This window comes from Macaca nemestrina, chromosome 6 (genome assembly GCF_043159975.1).
Source record: "Macaca nemestrina isolate mMacNem1 chromosome 6, mMacNem.hap1, whole genome shotgun sequence".
Classification (NCBI taxonomy): domain Eukaryota; kingdom Metazoa; phylum Chordata; class Mammalia; order Primates; family Cercopithecidae; genus Macaca; species Macaca nemestrina.
Genome location: NC_092130.1, coordinates 105,715,828 through 105,738,157, shown reverse-complemented (window position 1 = coordinate 105,738,157; position 22,330 = coordinate 105,715,828). Strand labels below are relative to the sequence as shown.

General features: G+C 42.7%; 1 protein-coding gene and 2 non-coding genes across 7 annotated transcripts in view; 1 reads left to right on the top strand and 2 right to left on the bottom strand.

Annotated features, from left to right (window-relative positions):
• Positions 1-22,330, top strand: part of OCLN (occludin) — a 61,644-nt gene that overhangs the window by 30,162 nt on the left and 9,152 nt on the right. For all 5 annotated transcript variants that reach the window (XM_011730231.2, XM_011730230.3, XM_011730232.3 and 2 more), the window contains 2 exon segments: positions 10,756-10,901; positions 20,831-21,046. In XM_011730231.2, the coding sequence (XP_011728533.1) occupies positions 10,756-10,901; positions 20,831-21,046 (362 nt within the window).
• LOC139363984 (U6 spliceosomal RNA) lies at positions 6,497-6,599 on the bottom strand. The gene has a single exon (XR_011625209.1). It is a non-coding gene; the product is annotated as a U6 spliceosomal RNA (small nuclear RNA).
• On the bottom strand, positions 14,933-15,036 carry LOC112425481 (small nucleolar RNA U13). The gene has a single exon (XR_003016538.1). It is a non-coding gene; the product is annotated as a small nucleolar RNA U13 (small nucleolar RNA).

Below are 22,330 nucleotides of genomic sequence, written 5' to 3'. Positions count from 1 at the left end.
TTGGCTCACTGTAACCTCCGCCTCCCAGGTTCAAGCAATTCTCCCACTTCAGCCTCCAAAGTAGCTGGGATTACAGGCGTATGCCACCACACCTGGCTAATTTTTGTATTTTCAGTAGGGACGGGGTTTTGCCATGTTGGCCAGGCTGGTCTCAAACTCCTGACCTGAAGTGATCCACCTGCCTTGGCCTCCCAAAGTGCTGGAATTACAGGCATGAGCGACCCTGCCTGGCCCCATGAACATTTTTAAATCACCTATACTTGTGAACATTTCTCTTGGCTATGTACCTAAGAGTGGAGCTTCTGGGATGCAGCATTTGTGGGTGTACATTTCTTTCTTTTTTTTTTTTTTTTTGAGATGGGGTCTCACTCTGTCACCCAGGCTGGAGTACAGTGGTGGGATCTCTGCTCACTACAAGCTCCGCCTCCTGGGTTCACGCCATTCTTCTGCCTCAGCCTCCTGAGTAGCTGGGACTACAGGTGCCCACCACCACACCTGCCTAATTTTTTGTATTTTTAGTAGAGATGGGGTTTCACCATGTTAGCCAGGGTGGTCTCGATCTCCTGACCTCATGATCCACCCGCCTCGGCCTCCCAAAGTGCTGGGATTACAGGCGTGAGCCACCGTGCCCGGCCTGTGAGTGTACATTTCTATAAAAAATGCCAAGTTATTTTTCATATATAATCTAAACGAGCAACTCTTAGTGGTGTTAGACTTTATAATATTTTCCAGTCAAATGTGTAAAAGTGTATCACTGTTGTCTTGGTTTATATTTCTTCTGAACATGTCATGTTTATTGGCCTAATGTGTTTTCTCTTCTACTTTTTACCTTTTGGCAATTGCTGAGGTGGCAAAACTCAACCAGTTTCTCTGATACTCTTGATTTTTATAAGCGTTTTGATGGGATAAAGGTCAACTTTTTATGAGGCATAGTCCTGAGGAAGTATAGTCTATTGCCTGATCATTAGTGTCCTTTTCACAAATGAGTAACCCTTTATAGATACGACAAGCCAAAGTGCCTTCTCTCCTTTATTTAGGGAAAGATGTGTTCCTTCCCTTTTCCACTGTGTTGTTGGTATGATAGAAGTCCTTCTCAGGGTTGAGAATCAATCAATGTTTCTGTTGTGTTATAAGTAGGTACCCTCAGCTGTTGTCATGCTGAGTGAACCTTCTCACTGTTGCTCTAGGTTATTTTATGATACCTGGGCCCAAACAACAGGCACTGTCAGGTTTGTGCATCACTGCAGGCAAACGAGACCCATAACTTGTATGTCTTTATGAGGTACAGTGATCTGCAACATTGAAGAGAATTGTGTCTACATCAGTGGTTCTCAAACTTTTGCAGGCAACAGAGTCACCTGGAGGGCTCATTGAAACAGCCCACTCACTCCCACCCTGGAGTTTATGATGCGCACGCTATGCCTGGGTGGGGCGTAGGTCGGTAATATTAATGTAGCTGGTCTGGGGACCATATTTTGAGAACCACTATTTTATAGATTCAAGCTGCAACCATTAAACTGTAAGCAAGTTATCATTACATCATGGCATACTTGGAAAATGGTAACTTAGTACAAGATACTGGAGTAAACTGAGGGGGATCTGGAAGTGCAGATGATTGGCTCACAGGCTGAATGACCAAAGACATCGTAGCACACCTGTTGAAAAACTCTGGCATGAGGTACAGGTATATTTAACAGTCTGAAATTCACAGGGATTTTCATTTAAGTAAGGGGCCTTGAATGAGATCATTGATAAGCCTCATTGAGTACAAGGTTTTTCTACCTCATCCTCTTCCAGAGCTCTAATAACTTGTTGACTGTCAGGGAATTTCAGAATTTACCTTTGCTGATGTCAACCTAAAGATGACACAATTATAAATTTAGAAAGAATCTCCAGCTGTGAAAGGGAAGAAAAAAGTAGAAAGGAGACTTTATTATAAAGAGTTACAACCTGCAAGGTGGCCATCCTTGACAGTCTTGGAAGCGTAGCTTCTGGCAGACACTGAAAGGCACTTAGAAGGAGATGGAGTTGGGACAAGAGCTTAATGCTGAACAGGTTGGCTATATGTTCCTATTCAACAGGTTATAGGAGGAGCTATGAATATCCATGAATGGGGTCCTGATGCATGCGTAATGAACAAACATTGATGTTACATGCATCCCACGTTCACTTTGGGGTGGAGACTTAACATTTAAATGTATTACAGTTAGACCCTGTACATCAAAAGGTGAATCAGGGGCTGGGCACGGTGGCTCCCGCCTGTAATCCCAGCACTTTGGGAGGCCGAGGCAGGTGGATCACCTGAGGTCAGGAGTTCAAGACCAGCTGGCCAACATGGTGAAACTCCTTCTCTTTTAAAAATATAAAAATTAGCTGGGTGTGGTGGTGGGCGCCTGTAATCCCAGCTACTTGGGAGGCTGAGGCAGGAGAATTGCTTGAACCCAGGAGACGGTGGTTGCAGTGAGCCGACACAGTGCCACTGCACTCCATCCTGGGCAACAAAGTGAGACTTCGTCTCAAAAAAAAAAAGGTGAAACAGGAACACAAGGCGCTCACCTGCAGCTTCTGCAAGCTGGCCAGAACCACTCTGATCAGGAGGAAGTTACTGAAATCACTTCCTTGTCCAGTCAAAGCTGTATGGCTTGTGGAACAGGGGTCAGTCAGTATCTGTTGGTGGATGAGCTGCGGTTGTTTTCTTTTTGTATTTTTTGGTAAGTTTTTATTTTTAATTTTTGTGGGCACATAGTAGGCTTATGCAATTGCTTTAATCTTGCTTACCTTGAGGCTAGTGCTTGTTTGGCTGCTGGAGAAAAAGAGCAACCTTATTATGGTAGTTAGAACATAGTATATGGTTAGGACAAATATAGGGGTATGGGATTTAACCCTTGTCTGGCATGGCCTTAGGTCTTGTTTATAACTTGGTGTTTTATTGCCACAAAGAGTCTGTTTCTATCAATCTTGATGATCTCTATGTTAACATGAATGCTGGTCAGTTGTGCCTGAACCACAAAAGGGAGGGAGTAAATGAGTTGTGTCTGACCTCCCATTCTCTCATGGCCAGGAACTCAGTTAAGATTTCTCTGAAGTACTCTTGACCAAAAGGGAGTCTCTCGGTTGGGGGCTTAGGATTTTATTTATAGTTCTCATTAGTCTATATTATTAGTATTTTTGGACAGCGTGTAGTTGAGTAGGGGCAATTTGTTTCCTAAATCCTGAGTGCCACCTGAGCAAGGTAAAATAACCAGACATGTTCAAACCTGGTTCACAATCTCTTTATTTGTGGGATTAGTACATGTGAGACCGTCTGCCTTCAAGTGACCAAAGGTGGAGAAAAGTCTAAGAGAACTTTCCAGTCAATTTTGAAGCTTTTATTTGGGGGAGTATCTGAGGGTGTAAAATATCAGAAAACAGGAAAAACGAGTTAGACCACTTACTGTTGAGAACCTGTAGTACAGGGGCATAGGGCTGAGGAGGGTGGAATGGGCAGGTTGTAAACCTGGAGATGATCCTTGAGATTAAGATGCTCCTCCCTCTGCTGCCTGAGGTATTTCTCCACTTTAATCACCAAGCTGGGAAAAACCTACTCTTTCCTTTTTGAGAGAGGTGTTCCTAAACGCTGACCCAAACAAAAGCACATGGTGACTGAAACATACTCATAATAATTTTGCACCAATAGCTGCTCTTACCAAGTTAAACTAATAGGCAAATAAAATTCTTCAAAACAGTGAGGAGTTTAAGACAATGAGAATGGTCTCCTTTGTTACAAAGACCAGTCAAAATACCAGGTACCCAAGATGGGTACTTCAAGCCATGTTTGAATTCTTGAGGTGGCAGTTTGTTATGCCAGAAAGAGCTGGGCTTTGGAGCTAGATGGACCAGGGTTCAAATCTCCCCTCTGCTACTTTACCTTCTCTGTGACTTTGAGCAAGTTAATTTAACCATAGAAGCTCAATTTTCTCATCCGAAAATGGAGATAATTGTGTCTCCCTGGGTGGCGGTGAGAATAAACAGTCAGGTTTGCCTGGCACATGCTGGATACTCAGCAGGCGAACTTCCCTTTCCTTCTTAGTGATAGATGGCTTTTGCACATTGCTAGGCCACATGGAGGCAGGTCTAGTCTGACTCTCTCCCATATGTGAACTAGGGATGAAATTAGGGTGAGGGGAAAAATTAGGATTAGCTATAATTGCATATAATTTGCATATATTTTGCTTTTAGTAACTCTAAATGAAATATGAAATTGATTTAAGTGGGGATAAGTGTTTTCCCCAATCTTTGTTTTGGAGGAGAGAAGATTTTCTTTCAGAGTGACCTAGAACATTCCTTCTTGACCTTTTTATTCCTTCTCTGACTTCAGGGAGTCAGGGTGGGGAAGGTGGGTCCAGCATGGTGGTGTAGACCCATCTTACTCTCAGGCGAGGAAGAATCACGGTACATATTCGGAGAAGAGCACCTGAGCTGCGCTAAAGGAGAGCTGCCCTCTTTGTTTTCCTTTTGGCATCCCACAGGGGTTTAGGATGTTTTCATTAACTCTCCAAGGAGTGTTAGGTGTTATTTGTCACGAAGAATTTTTTCACAAGTGACAGAATCAGAACACTTCTAATGAGTACAATTAAACTTTGAATAAAAATTTATCCTCATAATTACCTCTTGTGAAGATCTATAAAAATGATATTTCGGCCAGGCGCAGCGGCTCACTCCTGTAATCCCAGCACTTTGGGAGGCCGAGGCGGGTGGATCACCTGAGGTCGGGAGTTTGAGACCAGCCTGACCAACATGGAGAAACCCCGTCTCTACTAAAAATACAAAATTAGCCAGGCATGGTGGCGCATGCCTGTAATCCCAGCTACTCGGGAGGCTGAGGCAAGAGAATTGCTTGAACCCAGGAGGTGGAGGTTGTGGTGAGCTGAGATTGTGCCATTGCACTCCAGCCTGGGCAAAAAGAGTTAAACTCCGTCTCAAAAAAAAAAAAAAAAAGAAAAAGAAAAAAAAAGATATTTCATTTTGCTATTTTGGAAATACTGAAGTTCTTTCTTGATTGGAATAAGAATCTTAAAAAAAACTTCCCGGGCCGGGCGCGGTGGCTCAAGCCTGTAATCCCAGCACTTTGGGAGGCCGAGATGGGTGGATCACGAGGTCAGGAGATCGAGACCATCCTGGCTAACACGGTGAAACCCCGTCTCTACTAAAAAATACAAAAAACTAGCCGGGCGCGGTGGCGGGCGCCTGTAGTCCCAGCTATTCCGGAGGCTGAGGCAGGAGAATGGCGTGAACCCGGGAGGCGGAGCTTGCAGTGAGCTGAGATCCGGCCACTGCACTCCAGCCTGGGCGGCAGAGCGAGACTCTGTCTCAAAAAAAACAAACAAACAAAAAAAAAAACTTCCCTAAGTATCCCCTAAATTAATAATTCGTACTCCTTAAGCATGTTTAGTGTGAGCGCTTGTCCTTTTTGAATGTAATTTCAAGAGTAAGTCTGAGTTACTGTTTTTTTGTTTTTTGTTTTTTTTTTTTTTTGAGATGGAATCTGTCACCCAGGCTGGAGTGCAGTGGTGCGATCTCGGCACACTGCAACCTCCACCTCCTGGGTTCAAGCAATTCTCCTGCCTCAGCCTCCAAGTAGCTGGGATTATAGGCGTGCGCCACCATGTCTGGCTATTTTTGAGATGGGGTTTCACCATGTTGGCCAGACTGGTCTCGAACTCCCAACTTCAGGTAATCGCTCCTGCCTCAGCCTCCCAAAGTACTGGGATTACAGGCATCAGCTACCGCGCCCAGCCTAGAGAAATCTTTAATTTGTGTTTTCATCCTGCTTTCTTCTGTCCCTAGTTTCTTAGAGATATCCTCAAGTTACTTAAGGGAAAATTGTTACAAAGACATTTTACTGTTTAGAATTATGCCTAGCTGGTTTTCTCAAGTTCTCATTCTTTAAAAGCGAGGTGTAGTGGTGTGAGCCTGTAGTCCCAGCTGCTCAGGAGGCTGGGGTAGGAGGATTGCATGAGTCCAGGAGTTCAAGCCCAGCCTGGGCAACATAGCAAGGCCTCATCTCTTAAGAAAAAAAAATCTTACTGAAAATTAAAATCTTTTTTTTTTTTCTTTTTTAAGAGAACTTTAACTACATCATTGAGTTTTATGAGCTGACTGGGGATCCTATCAGTAATAACAGTGAAATTCAGAAGTCCTTTCTCTCATAATAGGAAATACAGGTTGGGGATTCCTTGTAGAAATGAGCACCTGTTCACTTTGTATTGCCCCCTCCAACCCCCTTCTACTTTCCTCCTGTCCTTCAAAAGCCACAGATACTGGGTTTATACTTACTTTGCATTGATACCATTAAGTGGGTTAGAGGAAAAAATATTTTAGCCTTTTTTTCAGAAAAATTGAAGCGTAAAGAGAAAAAAAATGATCTTTTCAAATATATTTTGTTTTTCAAATATATTTTGCCTTTGCCTCTAGACTCTTGGAGTGGCATCATAGCTGGCTCAGAATTAAAAAAAAAAAATATGTGGAATGTTTCATGAATTTGGGTGCCATCCTTGCCCAAGGGCCATGCTAACCTTCCCTGTATTGTTCAGCTTTATATACATGCTGCTGAAGGGAGCACTGCCTTGGAGTTTATTATGCACGTGTATAGAAAAGGTTTAATCAAAGATCTGTGCTGGAGGGTGGAGTCAGTGGTCAAGCTAGTCCAGTTCTGCTGACGCTAAGAGAGAAAGGTCAGCTCAGCGTGCCTCATTGATAAGATACCTCGGTATACATGTAGGAATATAACAGTTATCAGTGAGGTAACCTTTATGCAGCAAACTTGGGGCTCCCGATTTGTGCCAGACACTGTGTGGTACTTTGGAGACTCGAAGAGGAAAGCAGGAGACTGCCCACCCTTCCATTTTCTTTTCTTTTCTTTTTTTTTTTTTTTTTGAGACGGAGTCTCGCTCTGTCACCCAGGCTGGAGTGCAGTGGCCGGATCTCAGCTCACTTCCATTTTCTATGTCTAGGTTCTTGGGAAACTTGTCTAACTTCCTGAGCCACAGCTTCCTCATTTCTGAAAAAGAAATGTCTGTAGAGCCATGCCTACTAAATGATCTGTCACTTCAATATTTGGCTCATTGTAAGCAGTCAGATAGTGGTGGCTTAAGCCCAGTCCACTGCCTACTGAAGTGAGATAGGTGAGCAAGCCATTGTACTGTGAGTAAGCCATTGTTCGGCAGTGTATACGTGATTTGGTGGGAGGTTTGTATGCACAGGTGTAGGGAAATAGCACAGGTTGGTGCCTCATCCAGGAGGGGCTTGTATGAGGAGGAGGTGGTGGCACGTGAGCCAAGAATTGAAGCCCAATTAAGGAATAGCTGGCAAAAGGGGAGGGGCATTCTAGCCAGTAAGAAATCTCTGAAAAGATACCCAGACTCTGCTAAAGCTCACGCTGTGAGGAGGGGGTGGGACCTAGAGAAGTATAAAATGGGCTTTTAAGTAAAGGAAGCATTTTTAAATTCTGATGAGGTATTGGATTAAGAATAGGCTTTGGTTTGGTGAAGCATTTGCCTGTGAAGCTTGGCAACTTCTGCTGTAAACTTTTGTTGTAAGGAATTCTGTGGGAACCGAGTGCTCCCCTCCCTTCCCCCCTGTGGTGGGATCTGAGCACACTCCGTGGTAACCCACCCACTGGTTTCGCGGTTGCTGCCAAATTCCACTTTCAGAGGGAAATGATTCTATTCCTTTCTGACTCTGAATGTTAAACAATCAAGAATACCCCTATGGACTTGGAGGGGTAGGTAAATATCTTTCTGCATGCAGTACTGCCTGGATAAGTCCGGAGACTGCATCTTGTGTTTTAATGCTACTAAGAATGGGAAAGTTAAGATGTAAGGAATGTGTATTGCAGGAAGATACACTATATTGAAGCTGAACCTAATTGTAAGGCTTTATGATAGCAAAATAATCCAAATAAAGGTCTTCTGCCACCTCTAAATTCTTGTAAAAATTAATTTGATCAGATCCAGTGGCCTTAATTCCAAAATCCAGCATCTTTTGAATTTTTACTGTGTTTAAAGGCACTGTGGTAAATGTGATACCTTGTCACCTCATTTAATCGTCAAATAACTTTATGTACTAGGTAGTCGTCGTCGTCTTCTTCTTCTTCTTCTTCTTCTTCTTCTTCTTCTTTCTTCTTTCTTCTTTCTTCTTTCTTCTTTCTTTCTTCTTTCTTCTTCTTCTTTCTTCTTTCTTCTTCTTCTTCTTCTTTCTTTTCTTCTTTTTTTTTTTTTTTTTCCAGAGGAAAACTGAGGCTTTATAGAATTTGTGGTTGGCAGACCTGGGGTGAGCCCAGATAATCTGATGCCATTGGTTGTTTGTGTATGTATTTGAGACAGGGTCTCATTCTGTCACCCAGGTTGGAGTGCAGTGGCACAATCAGAGCTCACTGCAGCCTCCGTCTCTCAGGCTCAAGAGGTCTTCCCATCTCAGCCTCCCGAGTAACTGATACTATAGGCACGTGTACCAAACCTGGCTAAAATGTCATTGATCCTATCACAAAGCTAAAGCGGTTCTACCCTTTTGAATAGCAGCTCTTTTTCACAGAAATGATTTGTAGATTTAGTTTTTTTCCACCCTTTATTTCTATTCCTTTGCCTTAAAACAACTAAATGATTCATCTAGGGTTAGCACTTGTTTGAGGTCTTTGATTTTTTTTTTTCCAATTTTTTTCTCAATTACAGAGTGATATGTAATAATTTAAAGACTATTAGGTGAAATGTCAAGAGTGTTGGAGCTGTTACATAAAACATAAAATCTAACAGTGGCTGGGCGGGGTGGCTCACGCCTGTAATCCTAGCACTTTGGGAGGCCAAGGTGGGTGGATCATTTGAGGTCAGGAGTTCGAGACCAGCTTGGCCAACATGGTTAGGCCCTGTCTCTACTAAAAATACAAAAATTAGCTGGGCATGGTGGCGGGCGCCTGTAATCCCAGCTACTCAGAAGGCTGAAGCAGGAGAATCTCTTGAACCTGGGAGGCGGAGGTTGCAGTGAGCTGAGATCGCACCACTGCACTCCAGCCTGGGTGCAGGGTGAGACTCCGTGTCTCTGTCTCTCTCTCTCTCTCTCTCTCTCTCTCTCTCTCTCTCTATATATATATATATATATATATATATATATGTGTGTGTGTGTGTGTGTGTGTGTGTGTGTGTGTGTGTGTGTGTGTGTGTATATATAAAAAACAGTGTTGGGAGTCTAATTGGCTGTGCTTTTTATGTTTAAATTTTTTATCCCAAAGGTTCTGTGGTAAGCCTTCCATGTTAACATTGACCTAAGGGAAGAACCTGAGGCAAAATTAATATAGAGAGTTTATTTGGGCCAAGGTTGAGAACAGCTGCCTGGGACATGCTTCCAAGCTGCCCTGGGGAGTGTTCCATTCAGCCTTTTTTATAAGCAAGTTTTTAAAGGCAAAAAAGGGGCACGAGGAGTGGGCAGAAACAAAGTTGTTCATCAGAATTCTCACTGGTTTACAGAAATAACGTTGTTACATGTTGAGCTATAGCAGGGTCATGGTGCCCAGTGTGGAGCATTGTTAGGTTATGCAGTTTCTGGAGATAACTACATAGCTCAAGGGGGCAGTAGGACTTGATTGCTGTTTCATTTTAATGCCTCTCCAGGCCTGATAAGTTTTAAGAAAGGGCTTACATTCCTCAGATAAGAAGAACCTGTATATGTATCTAACATTAAGGCATAATTTCTTTCTTTTTTGAGACAGTCTCACTGTTGGCCAGGCCGGAGTGCAGTGGCACAATCTCTGCTCACTGCAACCTCTCCCTCTCCAGTTCAAGCGATTCTCCTGCCTTAGCCTCCTGAGTAGCTGGGACTACAGGCGCATGCCACCACGCCCGGCTAATTTTTGTGTGCGTGTGTGTGTATTTTTAGTAGAAACAGGGTTTCGCCATGTTAGCCAGGATGGTCTCGATCGCCTGACCTCGTGATCCACCCGCCTCGGCCTCCCAAAGTGCTGGGATTACAGGCGTGAGCCACCGCACCCAGCCTATTAAGGCATAATTTCTAATGCATGTTACTTCTGTAGGATGAATTCACTTACACATCACAATGAAATAAGGAAAGTGGAAAGGGAAGGCACTGATGTTGTGAGATATATTGCGTAGGCTATTAGTAATAGAGCCATTAAGAACCTACATTAAAGGAGAATAAACAAATCTCTTATTAAAAGAGCAGAAGTCAGCTTGAACTGCTTGATTTCTTCTGTGGTTTTAACATTCCACGTTGAGAGATGAATGGATTAAGAACCACCAGTGTACTTTGTTCTAGATTAGTGCTTTTCCAAGTGTGGTGCACAGACAGCAACATAGCATTACCTGAGAGCTTGTTAGAAATGAAAATTCTCCTAACCCGGACCTGGCTTAGGTTAAATGAGAATGGTCTTTCTAATGTGGGTGTGAGGTAATGAGACCAGTCTTCCTAATATGGAGGTGGGAAATTGCCATGGATAATTATTAAACCTAATCACATTAGAATGAGAACGAGGTGATCAGATTTTTCTTCTTGGTAATATACTTGTTTCAACTAGCGGTAGCACTATTTATATGTCTATTAAAAAGTGGATTTGACTATTAACCTGTAATGATTGCCTTTTTTTAATTAGCATTAATAGCATTAATGGGCCACATAAATACTAGATAATGCATATAAGATAATTTTCTTCAGTGTATGCCCCCTTTTCATTACAAGATAAATAATAACTATCTCTTGGGGTTTTTTAAGGTTAAAAATGTGTCTGCAGGCACACAGGACGTGCCTCCACCCCCATCTGACTATGCGGAAAGAGTTGACAGTCCCATGGCATACTCTTCCAACGGCAAAGTGAATGACAAGCGGTTTTATCCAGAGTCTTCCTATAAATCCACACCGTAAGTAGCGTCTCTCTTAGTTTGACAGACTGAGTGTAAAAATGAATATTTGCACATAATTGGTTTCTGTACCTTTCTGCTTAAAAAAGTATCCAGCAGTGCACACAAAAGCTGGATCTGGATCTTGGTATTACAACAATCTTTGCTTTGTTGGTAGAGAGGCCTACGGCCACTTGGAAGACCAGGTTGAGGAGGGTGGGGTTCTCTTTCCCTTCTAAGTTGAAAATGCTTCTTTTCACTTGCTTGTTTAATTGAAAGGCTGGGTTGGGTTCTTTCACTCTAGGAATGTGGTTCTGCTATTTCTGGTTTTGAAGTTTAGGTGAGAGTGAGAGGAAGTGACTAAGCAGAGGTCAGTGCTGTGCTCAGCCTCTCCTTTTGCCTGTAATTGTTGGATCTCATAAACAGAAGGAGGACACTGCACATTAATCAACCCTGTCCACATACATTTCTGTTAAACTGGAAGACTTCATTTGAATCCAGGAATTGTGGTATTTCATTTGCTGTGCTAGGTCCTCAGTATTGTTGGGAGATGTGAAACTTCAGTGAACGTCTGGCCTAGGGTAGGTGCCATATGATTATTGAAATGATATCTCTGTGGTGGAAACACTTACCCTAAAGCCCAATTCTAATTCCACCTAATGACTAGTGAGAGAAGAATATTGGAGGTAATTGGTATGGACGGGGATATAATTTTTGCCTAAGGATGATAAAATCGGTATTTTTACATATATAGTCATGCATTGTTTAACGATGGGAATACAGAGAAGCGTGTCTTTAGGCAATTTCATCCTTGAGTGAACATCACAGTGTACTTAACACTGTGATGGATAGCCCAGATGGGTAGCCTGCTTATGTGGTATAGCTTCTTGCTCCTACGCTACAAATGCAGACAGCATGTTAATATACCAAATACTCTAGGCAGAGGTAATACAGTGGTATTTGTATATCTAAACACAAAAAAGTTACAGTAAATATAAAAGATCAAAAATGGTACATCTTGGCTGGGTGCAGTGGCTCACGCCTATAATCCCAGCACTTGGGGAAGCCGAGACAGGCGGATCACCTGAGGTCAGGAGTTCAAGACCAGCCTGACCAACATGGAGAAACCCCATCTCTACTAAAAATACAAAATTAGCCGGGCATGGTGGCGTATGCCTGTAATCCCAGCTACTCAGGAAGGCTGCAGCAGGAGAATCACTTGAACCCGGGAGGCGGAGGTTGCGGTGAGCGGAGGTCGTGCCATTGCACTCCAGCCTGGGCAACAAGAGCGAAGCTCCATCTAAAATAAATAAATAAATAAATAAATAAATAAATAAATGGTACATCTTTGTAAGGAACTTACCATGAATGGAGCTTGCAGGACTAGAAGTTGCTCGGGGTGAGTCAGGGAGTAAGTGGTGAGTGAATATGAAGGGCTAGGACATTACTGTACACTTTATAACACTATACTTAGGCTATGCTAACTTTACTAAACATTTTTCTTTCTTCTATAATAAATCTTAGCTTTCTATAACTTTACTTTTTTTGACTCTTTTGTAATAGCACTTAAAACACAATCACATGGCTGGGTGCACTGGCTCACGCCCATAGTCCCCACACTTTGGGAGGCCAGTGTGGACGCATCACCCGAGGTCAGGAGTTCAAGACTAGCCTGGTCAAAATGGTGAATCCCCGTCTACTAAAAATACAAAAATTAGCCAGGCATGGTAGTGCGTACCTGTAATCCCAGCTACTCAGGAGGCTGAGGCAGGAGAATTGCTTGAACCTGGGAGGTGGAGGTTGCAGTGAGCTGAGATTGCACCAGTGCACTCCAGTGTGGGTGACAGAGTGAAACTCTGTTTTAAAAAAATTCAAAAAAAGAACAACAATGAAAAACACAATCACAAAGCCTGGCACAGTGGTGCACACCAGCAGTCCCAGCTAATTGGGAGGCTGAGGTGGGAGGGATCACACTTGAGCCCAGGAGCTCAAATCCAGCCTGGGTAATATAGTGAGACAGGAGGAAAAAAAAAAAAGAAAAGCCAAAAAACCCGTACTTACATTGTATAGATATAGAGGAATAATTGCCTTACTCTATAAGATTTGTTGTTGTTTTTGGTTTTGGTTTTTTGTTTTGTTTTGTTTTTTTGGTAGAGACATGGTCTCGATCTGTCACCCAGGCTGGGGTGCAGTGCTGTGATCACAGCTCACCGTAGCGTTGACCTCCCAGGCTCAAGCGATCCTCCCACTTTAGTCACCTCAGTAGCTGGGACTACACATGTGCTCCACCATGCCCAGCTAATTTTTTTTCTATTTTTTTGTAGAGACAGGGTCTCGCTATGTTGCCCAGGCTGGTCTTGAACTCCTGGGCTCAAGCGATCTGCCTGCCTCGGCTTCCCAAAGTGCTGTGATTACAGCCATGAGCCACCATGCCTTGCCACCAGGCTGTTTTTAGACTCTCTAGAAAAGACCTCAAGTGATCCTCCCACTTTGGCCTCCCAAAGTGCTGTTTTCTATTTTTACCATGTAAATTTTATTTTAGTTTCTACGCTTTTTTGTTAAAAACTAAGATACAGACTGGGTGCAGTGGCTCATGCCTGTAATCCCACCACTTTGGAAGGCTGCAGTGAGCTGTGATTGCACCACTGCCCTCCAGCTTGGGCAACAGAGACCCTATCTCAAAACAAACAAACAACAAACAAAAACACACACAAACCCAAAGCTAAGATTCAAATATACACATTTGCCTAGGCCTACATTAATATCACTGTCTTCCATTTCCACGTCTCGTTGCAGTGGAAGGTTATCAGGGCCAATAACATACCCAGAGCTGTCATCTTCAGTGGTAACAGTGCCTTCTTCTAGAATACCTCCTGAAGCACCTGTCTGAACCTCTTTTAACTTCTTTTTCTCTTTCAACTCTTTTTTTTAATAAGTTGAAGGAATCTAATAAAAAATATAGTGTAAATACATAAACCGGTAGCATAGTCGTTTATTGTCAAGTATTATATACTGTATGTAATTGCATTTGCCGTGTACTTTTATTAGTCCATCATTGACTAAAATGCCCTTTTGACTTTGTGACTGTAATTCTAGAACTCCAGGTTCCTTTAGAGGCTGAAAAAGCCCAAAAAACTTCCTTTCAGCTAGTTGGAATGTCTATGTTAAAAGTGTATCTACTGGAAATAACTTTTTTGTTACTTCGAAGTTTTTTTTGTTTGTTTTTTTGTTTTTTTGAGACTGAGTCTCACTCTGTTGCCCGGGCTGGAGTACGGTGGTTCGATCTTGGTTCACTGCAACCTCCGCCTCCTGGGTTCAAATGATTATCCTGCCTCAGCCTCCTCCTAGTAGCCACCACGCCTGGCTAATTTTTGTATTTTTAGTAGAGCCAGGGTTTCACCATGTTGGCCAGGTTGGTCTCGAACTCCTGACTTCAGGTGATCTACCAGTCTTGGCCTCCCAAAGTGGGCATTACAGGCGTGAGCCACCGCACCTTGCCTACTTTGAAGTTTCATCCACAACGCCCGACTCGTGATTAGTGGCCCATGATGTATGAGATTTACTCTGAGTGCATAGTTGTTTTGGTATTCAGACTTGATCTTGCTGTTGATTTCAATTGTGAATGATTTGGAGAAAGCACTTTTTCTCTGTGTCTTTGGATTTTAACAAAAACTAAAGCACTTGAGACTGTTAGGGACAAGGGTACACAAGAGAGATGCAGTCCTTCTAAGTTTTTTTTTCATCATTTGTTTGAGACGCTGTTTCACTCTGTCGCCCAGACCTATAGTGCAGTGGTGTGATCATAGCTCACTGTGGCCTTGAACTCGTGGGCTCAAGCCGTCCTCTTGCCTCATAGCTCACTTTAGCCAGGACCACATGTGTATACCACTATGCCTGGCTAATTTTTTATTTTTATTTTTGTAGAGAAGGGGTCTTGTTTTGTTGCCCAGGATAGTCTTGAACTCCTGGCCTTAAGTGATCCTCCTGCCTCAACCTCTAAAAATTTTAAGCTATGATTTGCAGAGCTTTTTTTTTTTTTCTCTTCTTTTTTATGTCACACGGGTAATATGCCAATATTGTAACAAGGTTTGAGGGTGGCACATTTCACACATGCGTGTGAACACCCAGTCATTGTGCTCATGAACTATAAAAGGACCGATTTGCAGAACTTTCATACATGCAAAATGTCTGTCTATACTGCATCTTGGCACCAGCTGTGCCTCTAAATTGTGAGGCCTGCATGCTTACACAGCATTCCCAGGTGTTGTCCCTTTTCACGAAAACCAGGGTAGTTTCACAAATTCATATGAAATTAATTTGAAAATCTTATTCCTTAAATATTAATCTTTCTTATTCTTGAATACCTTAGGTAGTGTAAAATTTAAAAGGGACAAAAGGTATCAGCTACCTAGTTCCTCTCCCCAGAGGCAACTAATGTCATCACTTTCTTTTATATTTCTCCTGAGATTTTAAAACATAAAGATCCTGGCCAAAGTACATTGATTTCCCCCAGCCCCACCCCCACCCCCGTTAAAATACTAAAATACCAGAGCTGGGCACAGTGGCTCATGCCTGTAATTCTAGCACTTGGGGAGGCTGAGGTGGGTTGATTGCTTGAGCCTAGGAGTTCGAGAACACCCTGGGCATTATTGCTAAACCCCCTCTCTACAAAAAAAATAAAGATTTGCCAGGTATGGTGGCACATGCCTCTCTGGTGGCACATGCCTCTCTAGTCCTAGCTATTGGGAGGCTGAGGTGAGAGGATTGATTGAGCCCAGGAGGTCGAGCCTGCAGTGAGCCAAGACCGTGCGACTTCACTTCAGTCTGGGTGACAGAGCGAGACCCTGTTTCGAAACAAAGAGACAGAAAATATTAGCATATCAAAAGTATCATTAGCAATATATTTTATCTTGGATATTGTCCATAGCAGTATACAATGAGTTGACTGATTCTGTTTTATTTTTTAAATTATAACCAAGAAGAAGCACTGTTCTGTTTTATAGCCATATAATATTCTATCAAATAGGTATACTTTATTTAATTACTATTTTTTGAGGCAGAGTCTCACTCTGTTGCCTAGGCTGGAGTGCAGTGGTGTGATCTCGGCTCACTGCAACCTCTGCCTCCCAGGTTCAAGTGATTCTCCTGCCTTAGCCTTCCGAGTAGCTGGGATTACAGGCATCTGCCACCACGCCCGGCTAATTTTTAGTAGAGATGGGGTTTTGTCATATTGGCCAGGCAGGTCTTGAACTCCTGACCTCAGGTGATCCGCCCGCCTCAGCCTTCCAAAATGCTGGGATTACGGGTGTGAGCCACCGCACCCGGCTGGTATACTTAATGTATTAATTCTATATGATGCACACTTCCCCCAATGTTTTGTTATTACAGACCACTCACTCTAAGGAATAACCTTATACATTTATCACTTTATACATATGTGAACGTATCTGGAGGATAAATACTACAAGCAGAATTGCTGAGCTAAAATAAGTGTGCATTTTTTCATTTTGATAGATGTAAAAATTTTATTTCATAAGGGTTGTACTAGTTTCTACTCTGAACTTATGCCCCGGAATTTTTTTTGAAAGTCTGGAAAATGCAAACATGATGCTTCATTTTAGAACCCAGATGAATGGGTGAATGGGAGTGGTACTAAGAGATACAAATGCACAGTATCTCCCCCAGAGCATGGTAATGATGGAAGTATTTTACAGCTTCTGGGGGGCAACAGAAATTGTCAAGTGTTATTCACAGTAGAGTACTGAGTGCTGTAGAGCATTCAGAGGACATCCATTTGAATGGGAATAAGAAGACATAAGTCATAGCCTGTCTTTCCTAAGGCATTCTCGCAAGTGCTTAGTAACCCATGAGCACGTCTCTTCCTCACCACTCTAGTGGATAGAGAAGGAATTAGATGGAGAACATTGTGTCCATCCATCCATCCATGCTAAGGATGAGGTAACTCAGTATTAAGATGTTTTTTTCTCCCAACGCATAATGTACATTCCATAAAAAGAGCACTAATCTTGAGTATACAACTTGATGAGTTTTCCTATATATGAACTTAACTCCCACCACCAAGATACATTTTGAGCCCCACATAAGGTCCTCATGTGCCCTTTCTCCATCAATACCCACCCACACCCATGCCAAGGTAACTGCTATTTTGATGTCTGTCACCATCTGTTAGTGAACTTATATAAAATGGAATCATGCAATTTACTCTCATATCTGGTTCCTTTTGCTTATAATGTCCTATACCTTAGAATTTTAAGGCAGTTGGCTATGAGAATTAATCCTGCATCAGGGCACACCAGAATTTAGCTGAAGATGTTTGCCTCTCCAAACTTACTAAACGAACTTGGGAGAGCCCTATTAGGTACACTGTCTATTATCCTGTCCACACCCAGGTTGAATTAGCCTTCATAAATCAAGGAAGTTGAATGTTGCTGCAATGCAAAACTTTCAAAGACTGACTCCTTGCATTGCCAAATGAGACTATTGTTTGGTAGCAATAGGCTGGTAGGATGATGTTAGGACTTTTATGCAAGTTAGAGGAATTACAGAAGCCCAGTTTAAACTAGTTTATAAGACAGGGCATGGTGGTTCAGGCTGATAATCCCAGCACTTTGGGAGGCCAATGAGGTGGGAAGATTGCTTGAGGCCAAGATTTCGAGACCAGCCTGGGCAACGTAGGGAGACCCTGTCTCAATTTTTTAAAAAATCATGAAGAAAAAAGTAGCTTAAGCAAAAGGAGGAATTATCTGAGTCACATGAGGCCCAAGGATGTCTCTAGCTTCAGTCATGGCATAATCGAGGGATTCAGAAGATAGCAGGGCTCTTATATGCTTTCATCTGTCGGTATGTTGGCTTTATTCTCAGTTCAGCTTCTGTTGTGACAGCATAGCCATCTACATTTATTTATTTATTTGTTTTTACTTTTCAGAGATAGAGTCTCACTGTTTCACACAGGCTGGAGTCCAGTGGTGTGATCATAGCTCACTGAATTCTCAAATTACTGCACTCAGTGATCCTTCTGCCTCAGCCTCCTGAGTAGCTAATACTACATGTGCATGCAGCCACGCCTGGGTTTTTGTTGGTGGTGGTTTTTTTGAAATGGAGTCTTGCTGTGTCACCCAGGCTGGAGGCTTGGCACAATCTTGGCTCACTGCAACCTCCGCCTCCCAGGTTCAAGTGATCCTCCCACCTCAACCTCCCGAGTAGCTGGGATCACAGGCGTGCACCACCATGCCCAGCTAATTTTTGTATTTTTAGTAGAGACGAGGGTTTCACCATGTTAGCCAGACTGGTCTCAAACTCCTGACCTCAAGTGATCCCCCTGCCGAGGCCTCCCAAAGTGCTGGATTACAGGTGTGAGCTACCGCACCTGGCCGGCTTGTTTTTATTCTTCAGTCATTTGTTTCATTCTCACACACACTCCTTCATGCTGCCTTTATTGCTCCTACCTTGCCCTGATCTCAGTGGAGTTGTGCACTTTCCTCCACCCCTGTTTTGCAGCCTCCGTGAGAACATGGACCTGGTCTTCCCACGGTCACCTGGCTCAGTACTCTATGCATGTCAGGTGTTAAGGACAATTACTGAATTGAAAACATGTTTAAGAATCCTTCTTTTTCTGATTACACACAGAATCAGTGACAGCAGAGAAACAACCTATGATCAACAATGCCATGACTATTAGAATGAAGTTTGTTATACACTGTGTATTTTAGAGCTGCCACCATTATTGGGAGGCATATCTAAGTCTTACTAATCAGAGAACATTCTCCTGGCTTCAAGGATGACAGTGACCTGAAAAGGGCCAATCAGAACCTTTTTGCTATGTAAGCTTTGGGAAAGGAAACTTCATGCTGGGCTGAAAAGATCAATGCAGCTCGGGAAATGTGGAGGGCCCAGCCCGGGCAACAGAGTGAGACCTTGTCTCTACAAAAAAAATTAAAAATTAGCCCAGTGTGGTGTTGCTCACACCTGTAGTCAGTACTTTTCTTGTGAAACATTTTGCTTTTAGCTTTCATGCTAGATCAAGTATGTTAATATTTTAAAGGGGTGTAGGAGGAGGGGAGGAAAACTTCGAAGGTAGAGATACATCAAGAATATAAAAATTCTGGCAGGAGGCCTACTTCGATGTTTTACTTTTTATGTTTTTTTGTAATTTCTTTTGCCCTTTAGTTTCCTCCCTCTTTGGCCTTACCCCTAAAATAAATCCACTGTGTTCTAAAGGTTTTGTTTTGCTACCTCGAAGAAGAAGCATAGTACTTGGCAGTTTTGGCAGAGTGTCTAGGAACTTGTTAATCATTGACTCATGGAGAAAGTCACATTTTCCCTCCATTAGAAGTAACATTAGCATAGCACACAAAGCCATATTACCTGAATACATTTTTTTTTTTTTTGAGACAGAATCTCATTCTTTTACCCAGGGTGGAGTGCAGTGGTGCGATCTCAGCTCACTGCACTCTCTGCCTCCTGGGTTCAAGCAATTCTTCTGCCTCAGCCTCCCGAGTAGCTGGGATTACAGATGCTCGCCACAATGCACGGCTAATTTTTGTATTTTTTGTAGAGATGGGGTTTCACCATATTGGCCAGGCTGATCTTGAACTCCTGGGGCCTCAAAGGATTTGCCCACCTTGGCCTCCCAAAGTGCTGGGATTACAGGTGTGAGCCACCGCCCTCGGCCATAAATCTTGAAAGAAGAAATAAATACCACCCCCACCTGCATCTACACACACATACCCCAAAGTTTAGAGTCTGCAAGAAATTGTATGCTTACAAATCTAAGACTCTGACAACAGTTAGAGCAAAGCACATGTGGATCACCTAGAAAAGGGACTAAACCTGGAAGATAAAGCTTAGTATGATAGTTTATGTAAATTGGCAGCAAAAAGAAACGCTTCAGACGTTTTAAATAGTTGACTGGAATGGCAAGGCTGATGCTTGGAAAGTCTTAGGCCCATTCTTTGTATTTGTTTATGATGTGTAGCCTTCCTATGCCCAAGTATTCTGAGGACTAAGCACACATCAGAAACATTTGCAGTGTGAATGGTAATCAAAACATTGCTTCTCAGAGAGTGAGAAGCATTTCTGTTCTTGCCCTTTTCTACAAGAAAATGAAACTTCGTATTTCTTTTACTCAGAAGTAGTTCCCACTTTCAACTTTGGTATTTTATTCCTCAGTTAGGGTTATTTTCATGTTTATGTCTGAAACACTATAAATGTGCAATTGTGATGCAACTTTAATTGTATTAGAAAAAATAATAAGTGTGTAATGGTAACCCTTCTATTCATTCTACATGACTTCAGGATTAACAGCAATTTTAAAAAGAATCCTAAAGGAACTCTTTAATTTATTGTAATGTAAAGCTTTTTAGTTTTTTAGTTTAGATATTTAGTTTATTTTGCAAGATTTTATCTTAATATGATAATTGCTACATGGTAGTATAAGATTAATATTACAAAGAGCATATGTGCATTCTTCCCCACGCAGTATTCCAGGGAACCAGAAGAGCCTGTAGAAAAGAATGATCATTATTTTCCTGACAGCATTTGTAGAGTAAGTCCCTGGCACAGGTCAAGTAAACACCTCTTATAGATCAGCCTGAACTTTTTAAAATGAAATCTGAGATCCATTGTACTTAGAAGGTATAAAAATGGCTACTCCCCTTTAAATTGGAACCTACTACTTGTGTGTATTAGAGGACTCTGAACTGCTGTCAAATTGCGTGCAGAAAACGAGGCATCTGCTCAGTGCTAGTGTTGAGGCAGGTGGATTACTTGAACTGAAGTTCAAGCAATTCAAGACTTCAATTGTCTGAAGTCCTTGCGTGAGTGCACCTGTGTGCAGATGTCTCCTGGTGTTTATTATGGCTGCACTCTGTGATTACAGTGCACTGGCAAAGGGCTGTAGTGTACTGAACAATGATGCCTGTTTTTATTAGGGTTCCTGAAGTGGTTCAGGAGCTTCCAGTGACTTCGCCTGTGGATGACTTCAGGCAGCCTCGTTACAGCAGCAGTGGTAACTTTGAGACACCTTCAAAAAGGACTTCTGCAAAGGGAAGAGCAGGAAAGTCAAAGAGAACAGAGCAAGATCACTATGAAACAGACTACACAACTGGCGGCGAGTCCTGTGATGAGCTGGAGGAGGACTGGATCAGGTACCGACTCAGCTCTCCTTTTCCTGGGCTACGTGCACCTTCTGATGATTAAAGGAGACCAACCAGGTGTCGGAGTTGTTGCCTCCCAAATTGAGGTCACTGGTGTAATTTCATTCTTTGCCAGCCAGGACTGGAGACAGTTTTTTGTGTGGTGTTGGTTGGTTTTTTCCTTAGCACCCTTTTGTGATAAAGATTGAAGTGGAGAGAATGTTTGGCAGTAACCATGTCTTTGAACTTTGGCAGTAACCACTTTGAACTTTCCACAGCGTGGCTGGTGAACTTCACCAGTGCTCTTACTTATACCAATAGTCACGCAAGAAAGGTCTCCCAGCACTTTGGGAGGCAAAGGCTAAGAATTCAAGACCAGCCAGGCATAGTAGTATGGGCCTGTAGTTCCAGCTACTCAGGAGGCTGAGGCTGAGGCTGAGGCAGGAGGATTGCTTAAGCCCAGGAGTTCAAGGCTGCAGTGAGCTTTAATTGCACCATTGCACCCCAGGCTGGGGGATAGAGCTAGACCCTGTCTCAAAAAACAACCAAAGAAAGGCCTTTCAAATAAATAAAATCCAGGTATAGAGGAACTTTGTTTTACTGATTATAAAATTCCCAGACCAGTGCTATGGTTTTCCTTTGGCATTACGTTTTTTTTTTTTGAGACGGAGTCTTGCTCTGTCACCCAGGCTAGAGTGCAATGGCACCATCTCGGCTGGCTGCAACCTCTGCCTTCCGGGTTCAAGCGATTCCTGCTTCAGCCTCCCAAGTAGCTGGGATTACAGGCGCCCACCACCATGCCTGGCTAATTGTATTTTTAGTAGAGACGAGTTTCACCGTGTTGGCCAGGCTGATCTTGAAAATCCTGACCTCAGATGATCCGCCCGCCTCAGCCTCCCAAAGTGCTGGGATTACAGGTGTGAGGCACCACGCCTGGCTGGCAATTATTTTTTAAGTTAAGCTTAAAATGATAAGACCAGAGTTTCTTTTAAAGTTTAATCCAAAGAGTTTCATAAACAATTGAGGTAACAATTTAGTATTCAGCCACAGTTGTGGTTAAGTTTCTTTGTGTGTCCGTGGTTTTGTTACAGTCCACCCACCATCACCAAATGTATTTGTTTATGATGTGTAGCCTTCCTATGCCCAAGTATTCTGAGGACTAAGACACACATCAGAAACATTTGCAATGTGAATGGTAATCAAAACATTGCTTCTCAGAGAGTGAGGAAGGATAGGCGGGGCATGGGTAGCTTGAGATCCCCTATTCACTGATGATTCTGATACTTTATCTTCCCC